The sequence below is a fragment of the Agrilus planipennis genome, unplaced genomic scaffold (genome assembly GCF_000699045.2).
Source record: "Agrilus planipennis isolate EAB-ADULT unplaced genomic scaffold, Apla_2.0 scaffold143, whole genome shotgun sequence".
NCBI lineage: Eukaryota > Metazoa > Arthropoda > Insecta > Coleoptera > Buprestidae > Agrilus > Agrilus planipennis.
The window spans coordinates 549,343-561,227 of record NW_020438887.1 but is presented as its reverse complement, the minus strand read 5'-3'; the positions used below and the strand labels follow the sequence as shown (position 1 = coordinate 561,227).

The 11,885-nt window shown below is 32.3% G+C and overlaps 1 protein-coding gene across 2 annotated transcripts in view; it reads right to left on the bottom strand.

Annotated features, from left to right (window-relative positions):
- The window catches only part of LOC108737423 (retinoic acid receptor RXR), a 69,667-nt gene that overhangs the window by 15,951 nt on the left and 41,831 nt on the right, over window positions 1–11,885 (bottom strand). For both annotated transcript variants that reach the window (XM_018470260.2, XM_018470259.2), the window contains exons 3-4: window positions 2,654–2,758; window positions 466–667 (exon numbers count right to left, since the gene is read on the bottom strand). In XM_018470260.2, coding sequence (XP_018325762.1) covers window positions 466–667; window positions 2,654–2,758 — 307 coding nt within the window. The remainder of the gene's footprint in view (window positions 1–465; window positions 668–2,653; window positions 2,759–11,885) is intronic.

Here is an 11,885-nt window from a genome sequence, read left to right as displayed (position 1 = left end):
AGCATAGTGTACAAATAATACCATTAAACCAATTCCTTAACCCCTATCCCGGTATGTTTGTGTGTTTGAAGAAGTTTCACTTCAGTAGCGTGTTGTATAATTACACGTTGTATTTTTTTTAATGAGTTAGAAGTGCTTTAAATTGAAAAAGTTAGTTACTGAATTGTTTTTTTAATAAATTTCTATATTATTATTGAATTTCTTCATTGCCACGTAAGTAGTCTGAGCGAACACGAACAACGACTTATAACGTCTGTGCTGGCTGATAATACAATTGCAGTACAAAATAAATACAGCCAAAAAAACTACTAGAGAGCTCTAAACAGTAAAATTGTATACAATACTGGTAAAAACACGTAAAGTACATAAGTTGTTAATCTGTTGAAAAATTCAAAGGAAAAAATGATGATGGAATTACACGCACGGGTACCTATGCCTACTTTTTTGATTTAATAGTGCACCTACCTCGAGCTCCACTGGTTGATCCATAAGACTGTCAGCTTTCTTTTCCGCCTCCAATATCCTTTCTATGGTAATATCCACGTGTAAATTCGATGTGGACTCTACTTCCGAGTTGTCTTTATCCTTTGTCCTTTGTCGTTCCTCTTGCACCGCCTCCCTTTTCATTCCCATCGCGAGACATTTTTGATATCGACAATATTGACATCTAGAGTAAAAATAGCACTCCAATAGTTTACCACCAACCTTTCGTTCATCAAAAACATTATTTCTAAAGTTTAATAATCTTCTTATATTATAGAGGGTGAAATGTAGACAGGAAGATAAATTGATTTCAAAGTCAAATAAGTCATTGGTTTTTAAGCATATTTCATGTTTTTGTGAATTTGTAATGTGTATTTACTTCCATCTTTTGAATAGTCTGAATTTAATAACAAGAAATCTCTCGTGCACTAGAATTTCTACGTTTTTTATTAAGCAGCCGTGCAAATAAAACGTAATATCCAATTTTTAAAAAAAATCAATTACTTATTTATTATTTTTGTACTTGAAGGAATGAACAACATGAAAAGGATGAGAGAAATCTTGTGGAAGAGAAAAATAACAGGAGTAGAAAAATAATAAAAATTGTACTTTGTATATATTGTAGGAAATGGGAAAATTCAAATGGAAAGAAAGGATGGTCTAAATAAGATGAAAAAAATACGAATAAGGAGGAAAATAGCAGAAAAACGAGAAAGTAGAAAAGAGAAAATAAGTAAATGTAAATGTAATTGCACCTTGTGTATATAAAACATAATGTTTTTAATAAAGCTATCTATCTATCTATTATTTTTGTAAAACAAATGCAACAAAATCATGTTAGTACCATTTTAGGGTTCCGCACATCTGACTGAAAAAAACAGAACCCTAAAACTCCTAACGTAAATAAATTAATTTTGAATCTTGAAATACATAGTTTTAAAGTTATTTAACAAAATAGATGAAAGTTGACCATTTCCCCTCCCCATTATCTCCGAAACTACTGAACCTAAAATTTTGAAATAAAATCCAGAAAATAGTTCTTTATTTACATTAGAGGAAATTAATAAGAAGTCTATAGTCTGAATTTTTCAACAAAACAATATTGTGCGTACAAATTTACATTTGCAGTTTGAATGTATATGGGAGATCGTGTTTTTTTTTTCAACTACAATATTGAGTTACTTTTCGGGTTAGGGTTCCGTATATAATAGTTAAAATTTTACTATCTTTACGTTATCTATTCCGTGAATGAAGTGCATTATTTCTGTCACAGATAGCTCACATGCAACAATAACAAAATTCTTGCTTCTATTACCATATTAAAGGAAGGTTTAGGGATGTTTGGGAGGTACAATCGGAGACAAGAGTACATAAAATTAGAAATTCGTGATTAATTAGATTTTGCAGCTTATTATGAGGTAAATAAACACTATCTATACTAAAAAAAAGTATACAGTTTGAGAGAAAATTTGGAATTTGACCAAAAACTTTGAATAAAATAAGAAATAACGAATAATATGGAAAATTTTTAACTGACTTTTGGCAGTGAATATGCCTTGATTTCAACTTCGAAACAAAAAAATATTTAGTTTCAATCTCTATTAATAATGAGCGTAAAACTTTTTAATATGTTTAAATAATAATTAAAACTTTAAAATTGCATTTATTTCAGACAATTATAAATATTATCATTATATTATCAAGTAAAAACGAGATTTTCAGCTAATTTTTCATTTTTTCCTCGATAACCATTTAGTGAATTTGAATAACCTTACGCTAAAGTGATTCTCCAGAGTTCAAGTTACTTATTATAAAAGTTTGAAATTTCTGGTAGCTTTTTTTCTGTTAATAAAAATAAATTTAATCTGTTCGGTTAACGAATCTCCATAAAATGACGTGTAAAATTACAATTTTTTAAAATTTCAATAACTTTTTAACGGTTTAGTGAATCGATTTGTAATTTTTACAGGAGTTTTAGAATTGAATGAGGAACGTTCTTCCAAATTTTTATTTTGCTCGTAGCATTTTGACATACCTCCCAAACATCTTTAACACATTGTGTTGCAAAAGTAAGAATACAAAATCAAAAGTTCAGATGATAAATTAATGAAGATGAAATGCGCATTCTCTGTTCCAATGCTTGAAAATGTGTGAAATAAATTTTACTTACCGATTCCTTTGCCTTTTGTCTATTATACAGTTTTTTTCTTCTCGACAGGCGTAAGATAAGTCTTTCCTAACTGTTCGCTTAAAAAAGCCTTTGCAGCCTTCACAACTGAAACAAAAAGACATACTACGTTAAAATCTATTCTTTATAACGGCGTAATTGATTTTATTAATTCGAAGTGAAAACAAGAAGACAATAAACAATATGCATTAAACTCGTACCAAACAAGCTTTTATTTGTTACCAAATAGCAACAGCAAAAAACCAGTTACAAATTACTTCTTTAATTGAATTACCATTACGTAAAAGTGAAGAGTAAAAGGGTAAAAAGTAATATAATTATTAGCGAGGGGACAGATTTGATCCCACTAATGTAAAAGATTTTTTATAACGTTCAACCGATTCATCGAGCACTGCTTGCGCGGTGCAACGGTCGACACTACGCGCGGTGCAACGGTTGACATTACGCGCGGTGCAACGGACGGCACTTCGCGCGGTACAACGGTCGACATTTCGTGCAGTGCAACGATCTTGCTATGCGCGGTGCATCGGTCGAAACGTTCGAGCCCGACGATTTCGTGGACGAACCGGCCCTCTCCGCACGACGCATGTACATTCGTCGGACAAACAGTTGACCATATAATATTTTCTTTTTAATTGGAACGAAATAATTACACCGTCAAATTACTTATAATATTCGTAAATGTACTACTGTTTTCTCACATTTGATGTATCTTTTCCTACTTTTTACTATCAGTAATTAGACATTAAAAAAGTAGAAACTGTAGTTACGTTAAGTGGCGTAGAGTACAAATGAGTTCATATTTTTCTTATCGAAATATTATAAATACTTTTTAAGAGACATGTGTAACTTAGAATTGATAAGGTGTCGTATAAAATTAGTCGAAATTGCAAACTCACTAGGTTTCATAAATCTACAAATCGGAAGAGAACGTGGGTACTCCACACCCCCAATTACAGGAGATAACGCAAAAACTACAATTGTAAATAACTGAATTGTAAATTGTAAATAACTGATTGTAAATAACTGAATTTGCCGTAGAAATAGTAAAATTTATTAGGTAATTTGTAATAATCTCAATTTTGACATGTTTTTTTAAAAATGATTTCAAGTTCCTTAATTATTACAATTGTTAAATCAACTAAAATACCTAGTAAATTTATTTATGCTGGATAGTGGGATAAATTGTAAATATCGCTTTAATATTTAAGTAAATTTTCCTTTTTCATTTTCTCAAATCCTCTTACTAATCCGATACGCTGGAAATTGAAAAGCTTTTTGATAAATTTTCAAATAAAAGCGCCGTATCAGTGTATTACAACGAGCAGCACATTTTTAGGGTTCCTTATATCAAAAGGCAAACAAGGAACCCTTCTTAATAACTTCGTTGTTCGACTGACTGACTGTCTGTCAGTGTCAAGAACCTTTTTTCTCATGGACGCATGGAGGTATCGAGTTGACATTAATGTTAAATATTCAGATCTGCAATTCCTTGGAGCTCTGAAAGAAATCAAACTTCTGAGCCAACGCAAACAAAAGATACAGCCGTTTATGTCCTACAGAGTACATCCCGTTGACCTATAGAATCATGAAATGGCAATTTTCGTTTTCGGATTATCGGTTGCTACTAACAGGTTGGCTTCTGAAGCCTGTTAAAATGACTCCTTTTGGAAACATCCACCAGGGGTTACACATGGCGCGTGACGCTGTGACGCGTGACGTTACACTTTTCGGATTTATACCCTAACAAATTTCCCTCCTACCGTCAATAAAAAAGTTTCACTTCAAAAAGCTGGTAAATCTTCGATACGGCCTGTGTTAAGTCAATTACAATGAGATACATAAACACTTGGGCCCATATTAAATTCAATAGTCACACCCTCATTTTCAGTTAATAGCTGAAAACGTTCTAGCAATTTAGCTCAGGATCGGTTTCTGAAAAACTAGGTGTTAAAAAACAGTTCCGCCAACGCCACACTAGTCTCGATCACTGCTGGGACTGAGTTATTTTGATCTTATTTCACGCAGTTGCACTAGACAGACAAGGTCTACTTATTATTTCTCATTAAGATTATTAATTACATTTGGCATTACGTCATCATAGAAACAGTCTGACCTTTTCTCGCTCTCGGAAGTTCTCGGTCCAATATTACACATTACAACAACCAACCGGCGCTTTCAGCTTTCGTTTGTTTTTCTTGTTTCTGCGAATCGACTGTGGGGAACGAGGTCGCACAGCATCCAATTAATACGCAAATTCGTTTCTCAATAATTCGCAGTCTATTAGTCTACATAGGCACCCGGTTATATATATATATATATATATGTATACATTTATAATAATAATAATAATAATAATAATAATAATAACAATTTCGATTGCATTTAACACGACACGAAGGTTGTCTGCCACGTATATGCATATAGTAGTTATTGTACTTTATTTTATACGTATACATAGATGCGATTGCAGGCAGTTCATTGTCAAGATTAATGGCACATTTATTTATTTATTTGCTCGATTCGGAGGTTGTTCCATGTCTGCCAAAAGTCAATGTACCCCCGCGCGACTACGAAACTATCTCGCCAATATTATTTTGGCTTTTAAAATGGACAACTTTTACGATTTGACGCACTGAAAAGGAAGATATTTTTAACGTATAGGTTCAAAATGAAACAGTTTCTATGTTACGCACCGAGGGTAAAAGTACGACGTTCTCTCCCGAGTGCGAGGGTGTCGTTCTTTCTTCCCAACGACGGTATACCATTTTGTACCATACTCCTGCCCTGAATGGATTGCAGGAGCAAATAGATGAATAGCCAAAAATGGGAATGAATGTCGGTGAGATGGATGATGAGGACAAGATGAAGTAAGATATAAGAAATAAAACACTTGGTACAATTTTGTTTCACAGTTTATTTAGAACACTCTAACAATTGTTTCGGCTGCTAAACCATTATCAAAGAGAATAATTTTACAAAAGTAACAACTATCCTTATATGTAGGTAGGGGTAAGATGAATAAATTTAGAAGTGGGGAGGGGCCAAAAATTCAGTTTGGTCGTTTAGTACATTCTTTTAAAATACTTTATCCTGCCAGGAATGCTGTAGTCGATTTACATCAAGTTGTTACGAAAAAATGTACTGCACTAAATACTCATAAATTGCAANATGAAATATTAGAAATTAAAAAAGCTTGCAAATGTCAAGATAATGTACTAAACGACCAAACTGAATTTTTGGCCCCTCCCCACTTCTAAATTTATTCATCTTACCCCTACATATGTATATAAGGATAGTTGTTACTTTTGTAAAATTATTCTCTTTGATAATGGTTTAGCAGCAGAAACAATTGTTTAAATGTTCTAAATAAATTGTGAAACAAAAGCGTACCAAGTGTTTTATTTCTTATATTTTATTAAATACGTTTCACCAAGTGCCTAGCCAAGAATAAATTTCTTACATAAAAGGTGGAAGTAAAGGCTTTTGCTACAATTGGTATTAATAATGTAATCCTTTTGCTTGCGAGGAAATGCTTCGGATAAATAAAGTAAAAGGGAAAGGGACAGATTAGCCCCTACCGATTTCGACAAAGTAGTTGAAAATTGCATTGTCCAATAAACGTGTGTGTGTTCCATAACAGCTGTTTATTTTATTTGTTTAATACATTCCTGATTTACTTGTGCAGTGTTGAAAGTTTTAAACGTTTCTCACAATAACGCCAAAAACTGTGTGGTGTACGTCTTGGTTTGTAGTATTTTCTTGTATGTAATTGCACCATATCGGCCACTATAAGCACAACACTGAGATCACAACTACAGATTATTTATACAAGTCCTATTAGACAGATTTTAACACAAAAATAGTCCTACAAATACATAAATTTTTACGTTACAAGCTGTGAGATGCCTGAGCAAGAAACGTTGTTGTGAACCTAAATTCCTTTTTTAGAAGCAAATCCTTTAGTTTTTGAGCAGATTCTTCTTTTTATAAATACAAATTATGCGAAACCTTTTACTTAAAGTAAACCCTCAAAGCAAAACCTTTTCCTTCGCTTTTTTTATGCATATACCTTGAAGGAATTGCTTCAATTTTTGGAAGGCTTCTTTTTATAAATTGCAGGTAATAAGAGGAAAAGAGATGACTGTGGGAGCATTGGGAAGGAAAAAAATTCCAGGATATACGGTAACTTTTGCGAATACCGAGCAGGCACATTCTACAATACTGTGCCAAAGTATGTAGGTGGTAGATGGTATTATAATAATAGTAGCAGAAACAATAAATTATTACATACATAATATGCGTGCAAATAGACGGGCTAAAAAGATGTCTCAATATGCTCGCGAACGGTTAATTTAGAAATTCGAAAAAGGTTGTTAAAGGTGTATGTTTGGAGCGCGGCGTTGTACGAGTGAGAAACATAGACAGTAGACGCGGTAGAAAAGAAAATGTTAGAAGCGTTCAAAATGTGGTGTTATAGACTAATGTTGAGGATAACGAGGATAGAAAAAGTTAGAAATGAAGAGGTATTATAAAGAAAAGGAGAACAAAGATGAGATAGGTTAATAGAAACCTTCTCAGGCATTAAGGTCTAGTCAGAGACGTATTAGAGAAGTTAGGAAGGGTAGAGGTAGACTTACATTAGATTACTGTTCGCAAATAGTTAAGGATTAGTTCAGAATAGGAAAGAGTGGAGGTACGTGTCCAACCAGTTTTAGGACTGACGACCTTATGATGATGAAAATTAGATTTTCATCAAATTCCAAAAAATATCGAATAATAAACACAACTGTTACTAATGAATACTAGGTATAAGCTCATCAATATTAAAAATCAATTGCATTATGCGTTTCTCATCGTTAACGACTTTTAAATCCATTATAAACATTTTTTTTGTTCCTAAATAATTTTCTAAGTACTACTGCAAATGACTATTCGCCGTTTATGTAATAATACGAGAGATTAGAAAAACATCAACCGTGTCGAACGAATGTCCTTGTAATTTATTTATGATGATGTCAAATAGCAGATAGATGAGGAATTAACTACCTTTTCTTTGGATGGAATAGAGAAGGTCATTGTCAACAAATGCGATAGCCGGTTGACATAAAAATTGATCAAACTGGAATTTAAAAAAGACTTACATACATCACAATATTGACTGCACCGACTACGATTTAATAAATTAGATGTACGAATTTTATAAGAGACAAAGCTTTACTTTATCTTTAATTTATATTTTTATCGATTGTAATGTTTATTATTGATATACACTACTAATAAATTTTAAAAGACAGTTACAAAAAATCTATATGTATAGGTGTCTACATGGTACAATATCAAAAGAACTGCCTCAAAACAAAAAAGAAAACCTTTATAGAATCACTTCGTTGACCCTCTCTTTGCCTGACAGGGTTGCCACCTGTACTTTATTATAAAGTATTGTACTCTGTTCGATTTATTTATTTCAATTATGAAAAAAAACAGTTGATTATTGAAGTAAAGTAAATTTTATTTAGCTTGAATATTTAAACAATAGTGAGTTACAACTTTTACCAATGTTCTTTTACTGACAATCTTTCTTTTACAACGTCTTTCTTACAACTACTTTCCGAACAGGATTTGAACTAGACGAAACATAAACTTTGGTTAATACAAATCATGGTTTGTTTTCTTAATCTAACAATAAGCAACATAAAATGCTGAGTACTTCTTTTTTTGAACCTTTTAGTCGAGAAATGCTTTATGTAAAGCCTGAAAAGGTGGCAACCCTAGTCTGACTGTCTGTCTGTCTGTTTATCAAGAACTTATAGAGGTATCAAGTTTAAATTAACATCAAATGGTCAGGCTGCAATTTTCTGGAGCTTAGAAAAAAAAATTAAACTTCCAAGTCAACGTATTGTGGTCAATCAATGGATTTGCAGTGGTCCTGGCGGCCAAAAAAAATGCTAGGATCACGGCTATCCTTACCAAAATCAACGAAACCTTATCCACGATTGGATTATGGTTGATTGCCGTCATTTCAAATTTAATTTTATGTTAGAATGTATTTTTGGGGGTTAGTCTGAAGGCGTTGACCAAACCTATTATTTTTCTGTACCTAACACAAAATCAGAAATACATTTTTCGTGGAAAAGGTAGACACTATCAAATTAAATTTACACCGAGACAATAGGTATGTTTATTTACAATATTTGTGTATCATAAGTAGGAGTAAGTAAATGATAAATCATTTATTTATCGTATGTTTACGTTTACTTCATTTGAAGGTCGAAAGAATTACAAAAAGAGAATTTATCAGGAAAAACAACTTTATTTTTGCAACTCATACTTTGTCTATGTACCTACCTTACATTTTGTTTACAGTTATGAAGTTTTATTATTTTTATTACACAACAAAAAAATGTGACTGTAAACAAATTCTTTCTTTAAAACAAATTAAGATCCTGAAAATAAGCCAGAATTCGTTCACAAAAGTGCTGTTTAAAAATTCCAGATCCATAAAAAAAAAAACAAGAAAAAAAGAAAATAAAAACCGTGTCAAAAAATTTATTTATATGCGAAACTATGTTGGATACATTTTAAACTCTTTTTATATATATTTTTTTAATTATTATTGCTGTTAGGTTACGTTGAGTAACTCGAACAAAAGACGGAAAAAATACGAATCCGTTGGACTTGTACCAAGAAAATACAATATTTCTTCATTAAAGTGGTTTTTGATGTTATTCTTATGATTAAAGAATAACGTCGTGTATAACAAACGTGTTTAAGGATTATAAAAAAGACGTACCTTGGCCTATTTTGTTTTTACATATAGGACTTTTAAATAGGTATATTGTTCCTTCAGAAATATCGGAATTTACGAAATATTCACTCAAATAAGAAACAACAGGTATACGATAAGGACGTGACAAGAAATAAATAAAATGAGAAAACTAAAATAAAAAAAGTTTTATGTATATATATGTAGACGCGGTAGAAAAGAAAATGTTAGAAGCGTTCAAAATGTGGTGTTATAGACTAATGTTGAGGATAACGAGGATAGAAAAAGTTAGAAATGAAGAGGTATTATAAAGAAAAGGAGAACAAAGATGAGATAGGTTAATAGAAACCTTCTCAGGCATTAAGGTCTAGTCAGAGACGTATTAGAGAAGTTAGGAAGGGTAGAGGTAGACTTACATTAGATTACTGTTCGCAAATAGTTAAGGATTAGTTCAGAATAGGAAAGAGTGGAGGTACGTGTCCAACCAGTTTTAGGACTGACGACCTTATGATGATGAAAATTAGATTTTCATCAAATTCCAAAAAATATCGAATAATAAACACAACTGTTACTAATGAATACTAGGTATAAGCTCATCAATATTAAAAATCAATTGCATTATGCGTTTCTCATCGTTAACGACTTTTAAATCCATTATAAACATTTTTTTTGTTCCTAAATAATTTTCTAAGTACTACTGCAAATGACTATTCGCCGTTTATGTAATAATACGAGAGATTAGAAAAACATCAACCGTGTCGAACGAATGTCCTTGTAATTTATTTATGATGATGTCAAATAGCAGATAGATGAGGAATTAACTACCTTTTCTTTGGATGGAATAGAGAAGGTCATTGTCAACAAATGCGATAGCCGGTTGACATAAAAATTGATCAAACTGGAATTTAAAAAAGACTTACATACATCACAATATTGACTGCACCGACTACGATTTAATAAATTAGATGTACGAATTTTATAAGAGACAAAGCTTTACTTTATCTTTAATTTATATTTTTATCGATTGTAATGTTTATTATTGATATACACTACTAATAAATTTTAAAAGACAGTTACAAAAAATCTATATGTATAGGTGTCTACATGGTACAATATCAAAAGAACTGCCTCAAAACAAAAAAGAAAACCTTTATAGAATCACTTCGTTGACCCTCTCTTTGCCTGACAGGGTTGCCACCTGTACTTTATTATAAAGTATTGTACTCTGTTCGATTTATTTATTTCAATTATGAAAAAAAACAGTTGATTATTGAAGTAAAGTAAATTTTATTTAGCTTGAATATTTAAACAATAGTGAGTTACAACTTTTACCAATGTTCTTTTACTGACAATCTTTCTTTTACAACGTCTTTCTTACAACTACTTTCCGAACAGGATTTGAACTAGACGAAACATAAACTTTGGTTAATACAAATCATGGCTTGTTTTCTTAGTCTAACAATAAGCAACATAAAATACTTGATTTATTAATCTACGAACTTACATTACATATTATGAAATCGTTGTATTCTAACACCCTTCCTCAACGATTTGCAACAAAAACTAATTTTTAATTAAACCAATTTTCTCGGATAGGAACTGCAGTTTTGTTTTGTTTAGACCCTATGTCAACATTCACTATCAGCTCCCGAAACCGCGTCTTTGAAACAACCGGGTTCAGCATCTGTCACAAGTTTTAAACTCGCGATGTACCTATCCGGTGGTACTCCGCGATTATTTCTTTCCGAATGCCGACACTGCACAAGTGGTTGTTCATTTCCCGATTCATCACTATACGAATCTTCCGGATTATAGGTTGAATCACTTCCACTTGGATCACTTTCCTCTTGAGTTGTTGAATCTTCGCCGTCATCCTCGCTTTCGTCTTCCTGATTGTCGGTTTCCACTCTATGGAATGTCACTTCATTTTCCTCAGTTGTTTTCATGTTTCCATTATACTCCTTATCAAGAAATATCACATCTCGGCTAATCTTGATTTGGTTTGTTTCCATATTTAAAAGACGAAATGCCTTCGATTCTTCCGAATATCCAACGAAAGTATATTTCTCAGCCTTATTGTCTAACTTCTTTCGCTGTTCTTTATGAATGTGAACGTAAGCTCCACAACCAAAAATGTGTAAATTTCTTACGTCAGGCTTCTTTGAGTACCACAGTTCGAAAGGAGTCTTATTTGTCGCCTTGGTAGGTAATCTATTTTGTAAGTAATTTGCCGTATTCACAGCTTCACCCCAATATTTCTTTTCCATGTTTGCATCCAGTAACATGCATCTTGCCATTTCCAACAAAGAACGATTCTTCCTTTCGGCGACCCCATTTTGTTGTGGTGAATAAGCTGTCGTATATTGTGTCTTTATTCCTTCTTTTTTCAAGAAACCCTTTAGATCTTTATTTATGTATTCTCTTCCTCGATCAGATCTTATAACTTTG